The sequence below is a fragment of the Lupinus angustifolius genome, chromosome LG04 (genome assembly GCF_001865875.1).
Source record: "Lupinus angustifolius cultivar Tanjil chromosome LG04, LupAngTanjil_v1.0, whole genome shotgun sequence".
Classification (NCBI taxonomy): domain Eukaryota; kingdom Viridiplantae; phylum Streptophyta; class Magnoliopsida; order Fabales; family Fabaceae; genus Lupinus; species Lupinus angustifolius.
Window position 1 is genome coordinate 11,711,595 of NC_032012.1, and position 16,278 is coordinate 11,727,872.

The 16,278-nt window shown below is 37.4% G+C and overlaps 1 protein-coding gene across 1 annotated transcript; it reads right to left on the reverse strand.

The window, feature by feature from the left end:
- LOC109345857 lies at positions 26 to 15,638 on the reverse strand. The gene is made up of 21 exons (XM_019585099.1): positions 15,319 to 15,638; positions 15,162 to 15,246; positions 14,940 to 14,979; positions 14,611 to 14,853; positions 13,657 to 13,756; positions 13,507 to 13,581; positions 13,253 to 13,351; positions 12,714 to 12,830; positions 12,487 to 12,602; positions 12,273 to 12,372; positions 9,739 to 10,097; positions 9,102 to 9,426; positions 6,467 to 6,678; positions 5,153 to 5,371; positions 4,584 to 4,773; positions 3,215 to 3,459; positions 2,030 to 2,122; positions 1,847 to 1,948; positions 1,376 to 1,751; positions 1,049 to 1,186; positions 26 to 975 (listed from the first exon to the last, which is right to left on the reverse strand). The coding sequence occupies exons 1-21, from the start codon at positions 15,448 to 15,450 to the stop codon at positions 271 to 273; spliced, it is 4,071 nt and encodes a 1,356-aa protein (XP_019440644.1). The 5' UTR covers positions 15,451 to 15,638; the 3' UTR covers positions 26 to 270.

Sequence of the window (16,278 nt, forward strand, 5' to 3'; positions counted from 1 at the left end):
AATTTTCAAACAGGAAAAGTTCAAATAGAAAAGAAAACAACTCACAAGTGTCATATTTCACAATCACAATACAAGACACCTTAGTACATCAATAATCTACAAAAATCGGTAGAATTACACTTCAGGAGTCTAGATTTGTTACAAAATAATATATTAGACTTCCTACATATCCAGAATGATTTCTTTGCAAATGAAATACTTGAATCGTAAATTAAATTCATTTTTCAAGTGCACATGTCATTGTCAACAGTGTGTGGTGGGTATTACCAATCATAAGAAGAAGGGGTCAATAGCAGGAGGTACTGTAGTGGGACTTGGGTCATTAGTTGTGGGTACTATACTTGGACTTGGGGCATTAGTTGCGGGTACTGTAGTTGTATTTGGGGCATTGGCCTCTGGAGCCTCTACTACTGGTGACGGGACCTCAGGTGGTGATGGGTTGCTCGCAGGCTCTGCTTGAACGGTTTCCCCATTAACTGTTGGAGTTCCATCACTTGCTGATGCAGGGGTAGGATGTCCATTATCTACAACGGTTTCACCTGATTCTGGTTTAGGCGGAGCATCCTCTGGAACTGATGTGGAGTCTGAGGTAGCTTCGGGCAGAGATGGATCGGGTACTGGTGCACCAGTGGCTTCAGGCTGTTGTGTCTGTGTAGCACTCTCTGGTACTGTTGTGGCAGTAGGAGGTGCTTCAATTGCCAATGGCTTGCCTGGCTGTTGTGAATTCTGAGCAGCCGAACCTGGTTTTTTCTGGATGGTGATAGGAGGAGCATTAAGAGATGCCATCCCAGGAGGTAAGATTTCAATAGGTGGCTTCTTCCCTGCATCGGCCAAACTCGTAAGTTTAGGCTCCTCAAGAGAAGCAAGAAATGCAGCTGTAGCATCTGTCTTCTGTGATGGAGTCGGCTCAATCTCTCTCTGCAGCATTTGGTTCCAGGACTGAACCAAGTTCCTCAAAGTTGGACGACCTTGTGCCTGCAAGTAACAAAGTCAGACTACAAGTACTAAAATTGAGTGATCAACTAGTTGTGTACATAACTAATCATACATGAGCATGAAGCACAGCCTCCGCCAGCATTCCAGTATCCTGCCATGCTTTTTCCATTAGCACATTGTCTCCCAAAACAGCAGCAGCAAATGCAGCTTCCCGTCCCAAGCCAAGTGTGACTAAGTTGTTTACCAAACCCTGCAGCGAACAAATGTAATCATTTGTTTATAAGGAAAACAAAAACAAAATATTGAAATTACAGAGATGGAGAAGACCATTTAATCCTAAAAGGACTTAAGAATGAAGGCTGTCTCAAATAGTCGTATTAAATACAATTCGCAAATGTTTAGTTCAACAAAAAATGCAAAATTTGAGAAAGTTGCCTACACTTAGCCGTGTCAGTTCTCCATGATTTGCAAGGCGTAATGCTAATCCTCTCAACTCATGACCTTGTAAGGCACCTTTCACTGAACCAGCTGCAGCTAACCTCTTGAGAGCTTCGCGAGCAATTTCACCCTGTGCAGTAGCATCTGCAGCATCAATAAGATCCAAGAACTCTTTTGCGAATTTCACTATACCCTCAACACCATCAGCACCATCAACTAAATCTTGTTTTTTCTCTTGATGTTGTAAATTCAGAATGTCATTCAAACCAAGCCCAGGGGTATTATCATGTCCTATATCCCTGCTGTTACTCATGGTAATGAGACACTGAAGAGCTCTCTTCAAATCAGTGCCCTTCATTGCCAAATCAAATTCCAACCTGCCGAAAGTAAACACCTATATGTTTAAGGTCTAGCCAAAACATACAAATGCTGATTAAGATTGCTAGCTCTTGGCTATAAGCATACAGCATACCTCTTAGATATTCCAGGCAAATGAAGTGCTTCATTAGCATAGCCCATTCCAAGCATAAACTGTGCTAAATCATCATGGTGTTCTCTTCCAAGCCTACTTGCCCTGTTTAAAAAAGTGCAATGTGACATACAGATATATCTGAATTAGTAGGTGATGCTAATGAAAAGAGAGAGAAATCAATACCATTTTACTGCACTAACAGCATCACCGTAAGCAGCAAGACATCGGCAACGGATACCAGGATGACTTAAGGACAAGGCATGAGCACACATGTACCTACCACAAGACAAGTATCAGTAGCATCATTCTTGAAAATGACATGTTAACTATACAGATGAATCCTTAAAGTAGAACTCCATTATGGCATGTTAACTATGTCACTCACAAGCTACACAGAGCTAACACATTAAAAGTCAACTCTCAATTGGACCAGTTGGCTCCTCAATACAGAAACATAAATACCAAACTAGGCATCCCTTTCTCTTACTGAAAAACCACTTCCACAACAAAGTACAAAAACAACAACCAAGCCTTATCCCACTAAATGAAGCCATTGTGCTTCATCAAAAACCAAATTTTCAGAGAAGCCATTTAGATCAAGGTCTTTATTTAATGGTTTCTCCTAAAGTTTTCTCCAGCCTCCCTCTACGAATCTTCTGCTTGAACAACTTTTTACACTGGGCCTTTTTTGGTCTTCTCATATGACCAAACCACTTTCTGTGTGTTTGGATAAGTGATTTTTTGGGAAATGTAATTGACAAGGGTATTTAACATATTTTTCTATACATCCTGCTTCTGGTCAAAGAACTTTAAAATTTGTGTGGAATTTAGTCAGCTATTTATTCACCCAAGAAGAGGTATTTGATTGAAATACCACATTAGGAGGAGGAATTTTGAAATCCTACATCAACCTATAATCCTAACGCAACTTTCTCACTCTACCTCTGTGCTCCCTACCTTAGAGTGAATTGATATGTTTCCTGCCTTCCTCTGCTTTAAAATGCTAGGATTTTAAAACCCCACATCCAAACACAGGCTTAGGTTAGTTTCTGATCCGTAATATTTTATCTAAATAAGTGCTACTCCGACTCATTAAACTGAAATATTTTCCACCTATGAAGTAACCACAAACATTTTCCATACAAAGGGTATTTGTCTAGTTAAAACTCATGGTGGTTGTGTAATTTCTAAAATTTCAAGGGAATTCAGTGTAATTTCATCACAGCAATGCATGCCTGCGTTTTATGCATTAAAAGGATGGAAAAAGAAGGGTAAACGCCAGAAAAAAAATTGGTTGACATACAACTTAACATATGTATAGAATTAGATGGACTAAACATACAATTGAAACTGAGAAGTCCCAATTACCTGTCAATTAGCCAAAGAACTCCATCTCTGACACCTACCACAACAAGAGGCCCAACTGGGCGTTTCTGCTCCGTTGGGAAACGAGTAACTGCCACAGACACACCCCCACCACCAACAGCAACCTCACTGGCTTTTCTCTCTTCTGCTGCCATCCAAGAGTCATCACCATCAACTCTAGATTGTTTTGACAATGTCAAGAAAGGTGGCACTGAAGGAGCATGCTGAAAAGATGCCAACCGAACCACCTAGAGAACAAAAAAGAAACATCTTCACATTTTGAAACAAGAACAAATTTTTTTATTAGAATACAATGAAAAAAGTACAAGGTCAGAGGGTAAGATACCCTACCAAGGGAAACCTGAAACTTTAATTTCCAAGGAAGAATGAAAAACTATCCACCAGATATATAACCAACAAGAAAGTAACTCACCTCTGCTCTCAAATATCTCACAGGACATTATGTTGAATGATTTAAACAGTAGTTCAACATAAAACTAGAACCATACACTTGGATTGTATTTACCAATTGGCAATGACAGGAGTAGCCCAACAGGAATTTAAATCATTCCCGAGACAATGAGGTAGGCTATGTGAGACTTACTTTCTAACATCCTCCCTCTACATAAGCCTGCCGGACCAGGCGATGGGTTACCTTTGACCTAATACGAAAGGGTATATTTTGGCCCATGACAACCAGAGAGAAGTTGAGTTTTGACTTTAATACCATGTTAATGTTCCATCTTAAAACCAATTGACAACGAGAGGATTAGTCCAACAGGTATTTAAATCATTCCCAAGAGAATAAGGCAGACGATGCATCTTTGCAAAAATCAAGCAAGACTTGCATAATCATTCATTACACCCTTAAAAATGATGAAACCTAATGACTAAATCAAGATGCAATATTACCATAATAGTGAACACAAACATACCCCCCAGTGTAGTTTCCAAAAGTAATCTACACAGGTTTGACAGGAATAAAAAGTTCTGATTATTACACTAACTCTTAAAAGGGCGACCTAGTGTATAAGGGTCCCACATAGTGGAGTTAGGGGAGGTAGATGTACGTAGCCTTAGCCTTACTCCCATAAGTGGAGAAAATGTTTCCAAGATTTGAAACAGCGACCTCTTGGTCACTAAGCAGCAACTTTACGTTGCGCCGAGGCTCACCCTAGACATTAACATTTCCATCCAAAATATCTATTTGAATTGAATAACATTTCAGCCATAGACTATCAAAAAGATAATAACGTAAAAATAAACTTGAATTCATTCCGACAACATCCATCAGTCATAATATCTACTCTAGATACAAAAGAAAATGTTAAATCATTGTCACAAATGATAAAAATTGAGAGGTTTTTTTAACCTGCAGCATCGGTGGCCTTAATGACATTCTTTCTTCTTTAGTAGTAGTTTGGGGACCATCTACAGCAATTAATGCTAACTCTCCATGCTCAGCTACTGCTCTTGCCTGTGCTTCTTTCATTTTCTGCTCTTCTTTCATCTTCTTAGTTTCAATATCAATTTGTGCAACCCCAGCATCCACAAATACAATTCTGAAAATTAAACCATACAAGGGGTAAAGGTGCAGACTTTGACCGTTGAAAATAGTAATAAAAAAAATCATTCATTTATCTTCACCTAACAACTTATGCAGTGGTGATGGTTGGTTGACTGAGTTCCTTTTATATGTTTATTTCATTATTAGTGACTTCCTAAGGTGGATATATGTTCCCCCTCCTTTTTCTTTGGCCACAATTAACAGAAAGTATTTTTGGCCTATTAGCAGATACACAAGGAATTAAAATTGTAAACCATAGTTTGTCATTTCCACCTTTAAACAACTAAAGCAAAATAACAAAAACAACAGACAAATAAAACAAGAATCAGAAACTTGGTTTAATGAATATAATTCTAGAAGGTGCCACATCTTACTCTACAGTAGTTGGTGTAACAACAAACAGTTGCCTCCGGTGCCAAACAGCACTAGTAGCATATGGAATTGCAACATCTCCCAGGTATCTATATTGTGGGCGCAAACAAGACAGGACTATATACTGATGGTATGCAAATGCACAGTACTCCACAGTTTGGTCCCAAGCAGTCCATTCTGGCTGAGGCAGTAGACCCCCCACAGGCTGGAATGTCTCCCAACTGAATACAAAATCAAATGCAATATTAAGTCTAAAGAAAACCAAAAAACAATGTACCCTCAAACACTAATATAGATTAATGAATTAAAGCAATAATGGCATTCAGATTGATATGAACGGGATGTGAATCAAGAGATTATAGCCCGCACATTACATAGCCGCAACATAACAAACTTCCATCCCATGATTTAGATAAAATCCTGATAGGTATCTCAGGGCGAGGATTCACATAGGCACCACCCTAAAGGGTCAAACAAGTTATTTGACAACAAGGCCTACTGCATAGATGTCCAGCAATGTGTGAAAGAATATGGCTATTGTATCTGAACTCCAATAATAACATGTAATGTAATCATCAGTAGAAATAGCTTTGTGAATACTGAAATGTACACAATGTAAAAAATATATATAGGGCTTGATGCTATGAATAACTACGAATAAAATAGAAAAATTGTATGTACAAAATATCCAAACCGGTAGCCGGAAGAGAAGGCAGGGGATAGGAGGAGATAGTTTAAGCTTTGTAAGGAAAAAGATAGTGGAACGGACTTCGTAATTTCAGAGGATCCTCAATTATGCTTTAAACTATATTTTTTTGGTACTATCAAGGGTATCCTCTCACCCTTTTGGGTAAAGAACTAATCCCTTTCGGGACGCGTGGCTGCCCCTCCCAAGAAGTGTCGCTTCCAGGAATCGAACCCTTGACCTTTTGGTCATCCTGGGGATCTAGCGGTGCCTTACACCACTAAACCAACACCCTTTGGTTGCTTTAAACTATATGATTGTGGTAAAAGTTATCATTGTTTACAAAATGAACTACCAGACTTTAGCAACCATTCTCAAAAGACATTCCATTAGGCAACCGAGGTAGGGTTGATGATTTGTACTTACTAAGCTATTATACACCGAAGGTTTATTTGCTCCTTCAAGCACCCGTAATACATGTGAGTATTCTACTCTTAAAGAGGCAACACTTTCTTTATTTGGCAGGCTATGAAATAATCAATAACTTCAAGAAATGAAGGACATCAAATATAAGGGAATTTTATGAGCTAAAACAACATTTTATTCATTATACGACAATTATAAGTTTCACCTGTAAAGCTGGAAGTTCTGAGGAGCCGCCTCAGATGCTCTATGTGAAGAAAATCCATCATCGTAAGTAGTAAAGGAAGAAAGACCACTGCCCCCATGACTTGATAAGGGCATAGACTGGATTGTTGAAATAGCTGTAGCAGCAATGGGACTGACTCTCCTAGATGTTCGATAGGCAACACCAAGCAGTGCCCCTCCATGCAAACCAATGACCTACAAATGGATACATGAATTAGAAAGGCACCTTAGGATTCAAATTATTCCCGTTTGAATGACACTCCCTTAGAAGAATAACATTCACAGAAGGTCATTGATAACACCGGTAAAAGAATGCACAAAAGAAGAAGAAGATCCGAACAAAATTGATCCGAAATCAATTGAATTCCGGATACTAATACCTCTTTATTGATTGCAAGATTAGAAGAAGACAATGAAGAATCGTAATTGATTCCCTGAATCAATTACACATTACAAGGTTGATTCACTGAATCAACTCCCCTTCCTACACAATACTTCAAAACTACTCACAATAACCCCCCTACTCCTATTTATACACTTCACTAACTCACTGCTACGGCAGTTACAAAAACTGCTCCTAAGAGCTTTATTCACACGCTGCCACATGGATTAGTGGCTGCCACGTGGCCTCCTCTGATACACCCTTGTGATAGGTGGTCTCTCCTGCACCCTATCAATCCTAATGTTAGACTATGTTACACTGTTGTTTTACTTATGTGAACATTCAGTGGTGACTGGTGACAGTTATGTTATCTTAGTATCTTAGCTTCTAGATCCTTTAGACAATTCTAGATCCCTGTTTAATATGGGAGCATCAGATCTTATGGCTTACAAGTGCAATCTTCTCAGCATCATTAACCTAGGGATTACTGGTTCTCAGACTCATCAGACACACTCACTTCAGGCCTACTGTGATGTTGACAGGCACCAAATCCTGATGATCACGGTGATCAAAGAAGTAACAATTTGTTCTAGGCGCAGTATTGAGGCTGAACATAGAAGCCTTCCTAATACTGCAGCAAAATTAATGTGGATTCAGACCCTGCTAAAGGGCTCAGAGTTCTACTCTCTACCCCTACCATATAATATGACGATCAGAGGACTGTATCACTCACACCCCAGTCTTACACTCCAGAACAAAGCATACAGTGGAGCTAGACTTACTCTTTGCAATGGAGACAGTTCTTAACAAGAGTCTAAGTCGCTCACATTTCAGTTCAATATCAGAATGCAAACATTCTCACTAAAGCTTTGTCTAACCTTGGTTTTGCAGGCAAAGAGACAAACTCAGGGTGCTTGATCAATTCTCATTGATGGACCCACCCTGAGTTTGAGGGGCAAATTTTAGAGTATGCTATACTGTTGGTTTATTTAGCGTACAGTTAGTTATGACAGTTATGTTCTGTTAGTAGCTTAGCATATAGGCTTAGCTTCTAGATCCTCAAGATGTTTCTAGACCCATAAATACAGTTCAGATTTGTTTCAGATCACAGATTAGCTAATGACAGTTATGTTTGATCTCAATCTCTATCTTTCTCTCTCGCATCCTTCTCCATCACTATGTTGTTCTTTCTCACATTTTCTCAGAGATCATGAATTCTAATACAAATCTTCAAAATGAAAACCAAACAGCTCTTACTGTTGGCAATAGTGCAGATGTGGATTTATTCAAAGAGTTTTTAAATTTTAGATCTGTTTAACTCATCTGGTAAAACACTACCGCTGCGAATTTTATACAGAGCAGGTGAACCTTCATTACAGCATTTAGCTTGAAACAATAAACACGAAATCCTTCAACCAATGAATTACCTCAAAAGTTAGTTTTTATAAGCACCAAATTGACAACCGCATAGAAATAGCAATTAATTCCCAACAAACCCATGGATAATGCTGTGCTAATTATTATTAAATTTAATCAATTAATGTACACAATTTATCAGAGTGAGCATTAATCTATCTAAATATACACCTCCCCCTCTTTTTTTCTCCATAAATTCAATTTGTAAGTTGCATTTGTAGTAGCTATTAATAAAACAAATGCAAAAGCTGGGATAAAAGAAACCTTAATTATTGTCATTTCGATGACCCTATAACCCATGTGTTCCACGACAAGAATAGGGGGTGTGAGATGGGAAGGAGGGAATTATAATGACTGAAGAGAGCAAAAGAGCGAAGGAATTGGTTTAAGGAAAGCGGGAAAATAACAGAATGGACAGCCAGGATGGAACGTTGACTTGACGGTTTTCCTAGTGACCATTCCTCTTTCTCTCTATATTTTATTGTAGTTTTCTGGTTTTGCTAGTTGTTGAGGATAATCCTCTGTTGTAAGGAGCTGAGCTCCTCTTATTTGGTTAGTTTCTATCTAGTAAGTTCCAGTTCCTATCACATTTACATTTAAAATTGCACAAGATTTATTAATAAGAAAAGACGCATAGCCATCGGGAAAGCAAGATATCATCAAAGCCTAGACTATTACAAGATTTGGAAACAGCCTCTTCGCTTGTGAGGGTATGTACATCTACCTTTCCCAGACCCTACTAGGTGGGGAACCTCGTAAACTGGACCGCTCAAGAATACGAGAATTGATTAGGAAAACTTTAAACTGAGAATAGTCTTACCGGTTCACTGCGTGCACCAACAGACCTCATTAGTATATTTGATGTTCCATCATCTAACAAGATGCGAACTTGAACAGAAGCAGAGGAAGCAGCTGCAGCAGCAGCTGCTGCTGCTTGTGCTGCAGCAGCTTCTTTTGCTCTTTTTGATGAACTACCCTTGGGAACTAAAGGAATTCTAGGAGGTGCTGATGATTCCAATATAGCAAATCTATCCCGACATGTATCCCAAGCAAGAAGCCTTGCACTGCCAGAGTCAACAATTGACCAATCACTAACCTTGTACACTGAGAAATAAGGAATATCTGGCCAAACTATTGCCAGGTACCTGCAAATATATGATATAGTAAGAAAGCAACCACAGTACAGAAAAGGCACTCGAATGTATATGTTAACAAGAGGTGGCAACTTAAACACAGAAATTATACAGCATATAAACCAATAGCATGAAATAGTCATTGTGAGTTGTGAATCTTATATGTGGCATACAAAAAGTTTGAACTTTTTGTGTTCTCCACTCTGTAAAGAAAAACAGGACCAATAAATCATTTTGAAGAAAAAAACATTATCTTCGTAATTACAAATTACTTTATTCAACTCAACATCAATAGAACTGTAGCAAAAGTCAGGGAAGACTTACTTTCCTGAACTGCTCACAGAAAGAACTGAGTATGAATCATGAGGAACAGGTGTACTAATGTGCTTCTTCCCCTGCTTGACAGGTAATGGTTCAAAAAAATCTCCCTTGGATCTTCCTGTTTCTGACAAGGAGCTATTGTTTCCAAGAGATGGATTAACTGAGTTGTTTAACTGAAAATTTAATAGCTTTAGCTCTCTTTCAATTACAAATATGGCAGAGTGCTCCCTGCTGTCTGATGGGGTTGGGAGGGGAGCAACAGGTGGAAGAGATCTAGGATCAAACTCGCAGATAATAACGCCAATATTGGTTCCAGTAGCAACAAGATGTGGCTGCAAACTATGTGCAACCATGCAATACACCTGTGACAAAAATCAATGTCAAACTTGACCAAATGCATTACCCAGTAGAGACAACAAAAGCAGTAGTATAAGTGATGGAGTAAGATGGGATTGAAATTCAGTTTCCTCATAGTTAAAGCTTTACACAGATTTTGTTACACTCAATCTTGATAGAAATCCCCACCTCTATTGTCGCGACCTGATTTCTAGATGCACGACCTGGGAGAGAGAGGAATGGATGATTCCACCCTCTCTAAAATATTGGAATAGCCTCTGCGTTTTTGGGGACAAAATGCAGAGAACCCTATTTATGCACAATCTTAGAAAGCATGGTCATTGACATAGAGTTCTAAGTTTGGGAGTCAATTATGGATGAGGGAAGGTTTAGCATCTCGTCCGCACGTATTAAAACGGTACCCTCGCTAATTGCAGAGACCCAATTATAGCCTAAAATTGTTTGATTAAACATTTAATTATCAAAACAAAAGACAAAAGAATATTTTTTATTAGAGCGTCTGACAAGATCATATCCTTCTCCTAATATCCCAAGGTGCAATAGGGAAGTCAAGACTACGTAGTTCTGGAGTGGAAATTTTTTGGTTGGGGTGCAACTCAACTGATCAGCTACCAGATATTCACTTTGTCTGATGAATTCTAGAAGTTTGTAGGCTTCCTCATTGGATACTTCCTTTTTGTCAAACTTTTCTTTTCCTTTGGCATTAACAATGAGGCTCTTCCCTATTTCAAGAGGACCATATACCTTTCCACAACTGGTAATCCACTGGCATCGTGGTGGATATAACGGTATGTCTAATACAAGTTCAACCGCTTGGGTTGTCACTAGTATCTAGGTAATAGCTTGTGTATTGCTCAATTGCATTTACCTCATGATATTGAGACCCCTTTCCTATTAAAACCAGTTTTGCATCCATTAATTTTTGCAATAACTGCTTGAACTCAGGACAGGCCTCAAGGGTGTGTCCTGCAAGAAAATGCATTTCACAAATCTCTTTATGACAACAATCTTCACTTCATGATAGAACCTCAACCACCCCTTGCTTGCACATCTCCTGAAATATGAACCTCGTTAGGGTTTTAACATCAGACACTTTCTCTATAAAGACCTCATACTTGGCTCCTTCATCCGCGTCCACTCCCTATTCCCTCTAAAGCATACCTCACGTGTCGGTGTCGGAGACGTATCCGACACGGATGCCCTCGAATTCGTGAAGGATGTATCCCTAGAGTATACAAAAATTAAAAAAATAAAATAAAGATGAAGATACATATCTGATACGTTTTCAACAAAAAATTTGATAAGATATGATACGTTTTATCAATTTTATGAATTATTCTACTATATTTTCTAGTTTTGGTACTTGAAATTTTGGAGGACAATGATTTACATTTTCCATTATATTTTCTACTTTAGATATTTTGATTTACACTTATAATTTTATCATATTTTATGTATTTTTTACTATTTTATACATGTATCCCTGAACGTATCGTATCCTATATTTTAGAAAAAACGTGTGTAGACGTATTGGATACGTATCGTATCCGACACACATATCTGTATTTGTGCTTCATAGCCTATTCCCATGGTCAGGTAAGGGGTTTCCATTGACATCTGGTGTGGTATGTTTAAAGTTGAGTCACTTTGAGTCAGGCAGATTTTGCACTTTATATTTGAGAGCTTTGCAATTCTCTACCTAATGTCCCACAAAGCCGGAATGATTAGCACTAGTAGTATTTGGGTCAAATCATGCACCAGGGGATTCAAGAACTCTTACAGGAATAAGGGTTAACACCCCTTGTTTTGAAGGAAAGTGAAGAGGTCAAAGTATGACATGGGAATTGGATCAAAGGTTACTAGCTCCCTTTTTTGGTTCAGGAAATTCTGATTTTGGTTGGGGATCTTGCTTATGTTTTGGATGGGGTATGAATTCTGAACGGGCCAAGGGCATTGGGCTTGGTTTTTATTTGGGCGTCGTTGGTGAAAACATGTTTGTTGGATATTTGGGGGTGGTTGGGTGAATTGAACAGGTGCACGGTATTGGTTGAAATTATCATTCCCAAATTATTTACATGTTATTGATTATATCCATACATTCTTCTTGGTTTTATAGATTCAATGAAATCAGACATTTATAAATTAAAAAAATGCTAAATGATGATTGGTTAATAACATACCCTTAGTTTCTTATTAGGAGCAAGAGCTTGTGGAGGAATAACTGAGGTCAATTCACACAATGGTCTTGTAAGCGCAGAATAAGTGGGATGTTCAATTGCCCTAAGAAAAATAAAAAAAAAATGTTCAAATTTAGAATGAATATATTTCATCACCACACTATCATGTAACAAATAGAAAGGTTAAAGCCATCAAAGGAGAAAGACAACCATATACCATATATGAGAATCTTTGACGCAAGTTAAAATATCAAGGTTTGGAGCTCGAGGGTGGCACCAAGAAGCCACACTGTGGCAAGCCAATTTTGGAACTGGTTTTATACGCCGCAGCTCCTGAGAATAAACAAACAACAATAACAATTAATAATTCATCCCAACTCTTCTTATTCACCATGAGAATTTTCACGGAATAAAAATATCCAGGTGTTAATACCACCACCACACCTTAAAGGAGACTGTGTCCCAGATAGCTAATGTCTTATCTGCACCAATTGTAATTAGCTGAGGAGCACCTCCCATCACCCGAGATAGCTCAACTGCCACGACCCCACCATCATGTGCCTAGATGCATCACATGGTATCATAAACCAATGAAATGAACATGTACAGAATACTTAGAAGTCATAGAAAAAATATTATAGGGTGTAAAAATAAAAGGAAAAGAAAAATAAGCAGGAAGCACATTAAGAAGAAAAAGATCAAAATTTAACTTCATCCGCATAAGTTTATTTTTGTGTTCCACCTTCTGCCTGGACATTGTGCCTTTCTTTTCTATTATAGTATCTCATATACATACCAAACTCAACCGAAAATCAATTCACTTAATTAACCGGAAAGGAATATCAACTGTAGTTAAGTCACAATTAATGATGGTTTATCTATTTTTGTAGCCATAATGAGCAGCAACTTGATTCATCTTTCAACAGTTTTTGAAAATTGAAATAGCTGACAAAATGGATTTAGTAAGTGAAGAAGAATGCTACTTTTAAACTCAGCTTGGGTACAAGTTCACGTGAATCTTGTCCATGGTCAGCACTCCAAAGTATGAGCAATCCATCACTAGCACCAGAAACCAGGAGAGCCTGAAAGCCAACAGACCTAAAAATTGAAACCTCGCACCAAAGTACAGCAACTACTTCCAAGCATAAAAGCAATATTAAGAGATAATCAAGCATGTAAAGCATGTACATGCATTTAACACGAAGCATAAGCTCTTCATCGGGTAATCCAGACTTACCTCACCAGAAGCCGCCATGAACGACATCAAGCAAGAGATTGATCCTTTATGACCTCCAGTGTACCTTCGCACAAGCTGCTAGGAACAGAAGCATCACATAACTGATAACATGCTAAGAGCTGTAATTAGAAGAGCATTTTAGGAACCCACCTTCCATGTGATCATTGAGAGAACTCTAATGACACCATCAGATGCACCAAAAGCAACAAGAGGACCATCAGCAACCCCAGATCTATAAAGGAACTCCATGCTGTAACAGCAGATAAAAATGGAAAATGAAAAACAACTTATACAGTGTGCATAAATATTGCAAAGGAAAAATAAAAATGGTAAATTAACACGTTTTTGGCAATTAAATTATGACTTGAATACAAAATTGTCATATAAAGCACATAGAATAATGTGATGCCAAATTTCCAGTAAGAATCAAGATGAAGGATGAAGCCAAAATTTGGTGAGCTGAAATGAAAGGTGGTGAATTTTTAACTGAAGGACTGTAATTTGTACTAAATAATTAGTAAACCAGCGAAAAAAGTGGCAAGTAAATGATTGCCTAAAGAGAGAACTGCACTGGAATTTCCACAATTTAGTGTGTACAAGTATATATGTATATGTATCTCTCGATGATTGTACCTGCATGTCTCTGATAAAGAGAGATATTTGGGACTAGGGAAGGCAACAAGCCCACGCAGTCGAAGTGTGAAACTAAAATTCAATTTATAAGTAACTTATTTTACTGGAAAAATGACCATAATCTTTGAAATGATTGAACTTATGGAATCCTACAGCATTGATGGATGACCACCAAAAAGTAACTATTCTCATTGTTTTTGTTCAGAGTAAAACACAATTGACATGATGCCAGGCAAGAATGCTGCAAACAAATAACTGGCACAATTCGGTACAACATAGAAGTGCCACTCAATTTATTAGAATACAGCAATTAAAAGAAGTGGAAAAGGGATGATTGGGATAGGCATTGCCACAAAAGTACAATAGCTATCTGATAGCCAATACGTGTTGTGTAATTACATAGTCTGTAGAAATGTTAACATTAATGATAGATGGAGTTGCATAACATTAAACAATGTAACAAAAATTTACCAGAGAAGGGACTTGTTATCAAGCTCTTGCTTTGGTACATCACGGCCACGCATTGTCACCAAATCCAGAAATATAGCTTTGTTTAAACAACATATAACTAGAAAATGCCTCCCTTTTGTTGATGGGGCAGGAGAACTAAAAGATGAAGTATGGACAGCTGTTGGAGCCTCTGCGGCTGAAGAACGATTATGCCAAAGTTGCCAAAAGCGTACATCATCATCATAAAAAGTCACCTGCTTAACACTTTAAGGCAGGTAAAGAGACATGATAAATACATGAAACCATAAAAGCCAGAAAATGGTACAAAACTGAAAGTAAAGGTATATTACCTTCCTCCACGAATGGCTTCTGTGGGTTTCCCTCTGGACTCTACCAAACAAAACATAAAATCATCAATTGTGATTCGGTATCACACACCGTAATTGAATATCGCAGCCACATCCGATGATATGGTCCGCATTCTTTTCATAATAATCTATAATAAAACAACAATTACGAAAACTATGTATACATTCATTAATTGTTCGAATTTAAGTGAAAATGTATTGAACCTGTTTCTCCTTCAGCAAGCTTCTCCAATTTAGCACCAACCAAACGTCGCTCATCAACTCCACCAGCTTTCAACTCATATATGACCTAAACGACGACGTTTCCATCAAAATCGGAACAATATGAAAGAAATTGAATCATAAGAAAAGGAGAATGTACCTGACGATGTTGCCAGTTCCAAACGGAAACACGATCTGAATCATCAGCAGTTACCATCCATGGATGCGTAGGATGCAATTGGATCTTAACGATTTTATCATTCGTAGGTCGAAACACTTTCAATCGAAGCATTTTCTTCTGTGATGGATTCAGAAACTGGTTCAGATTTAGTTTACAGTTATATCATTAATAGAGTATAGAATGAAATGAATATAAAAAAGTGATGAATCGCTCAACGAGTGTAAGAACCACTATAATCACCAAGATCTCATAATCACTTGCTATATTAAGTTATTAACCTTTTTCTTCTATTTTTTTTTTTAACAAAAAATGTGACTTCTGTTTTTGGTGTAGAGAAAGTAAAGATAAAATAAAACAAGGGAATGAAATATCTCATGCTGTAAATGAGATAAGTTATCTCCTGTCAGTAAAATCCATGACATGTGTCATGTTTCATCATTTTATATAAAAATTATTTAAAAATAAACAAAATAGTATACATGTCACATTTTTACTAACTATAGGAGATAGTTATCTCATGATATGAGATGATACATTATATTCATAAAACAAACAAATAGCAAGCACCCAAGTCTTCTGTGGGATATGCTTTTTTTTGTATAAACTAATTTTTTTATTTGTGACATTCATTGTAACAATAACAATTATAGACTTTCAAACAAAAGTAAATAAATCTATAATGTAACATAGGTTCACAGTCTAAAAAATTTTACATTGACAAATATTATACTCAATAAATATTGGTATAGGAATCAAATATTTGATTTTTTGACACAATAGATCAATAGGTGACCTTTTAGTCTATAAATTAGAATTAACTTCCATTTGGTTAAAAATATAATATCTATATATTATGAGTATAAACATTAATACGCAATCATTATATTATCTATTATTCATTTTTTGTGAGAATTAAATATAAATAATAAATGATACAAT

Coding starts and splice junctions, on each gene's coding strand:
- LOC109345857 (XM_019585099.1), bottom strand. CDS start 15,450: ATGCTTCGATTGAAAGTGTTTCGACCTACGAATGATAAAATCGTTAAG. Junction 12,831..13,252: donor TACCCAAGCTGAGTTTAAAA/GTAGCATTCTTC, acceptor TGATGCATCTAG/GCACATGATGGTGGGGTCGT. Junction 976..1,048: donor AGGCTGTGCTTCATGCTCAT/GTATGATTAGTT, acceptor TGTTACTTGCAG/GCACAAGGTCGTCCAACTTT.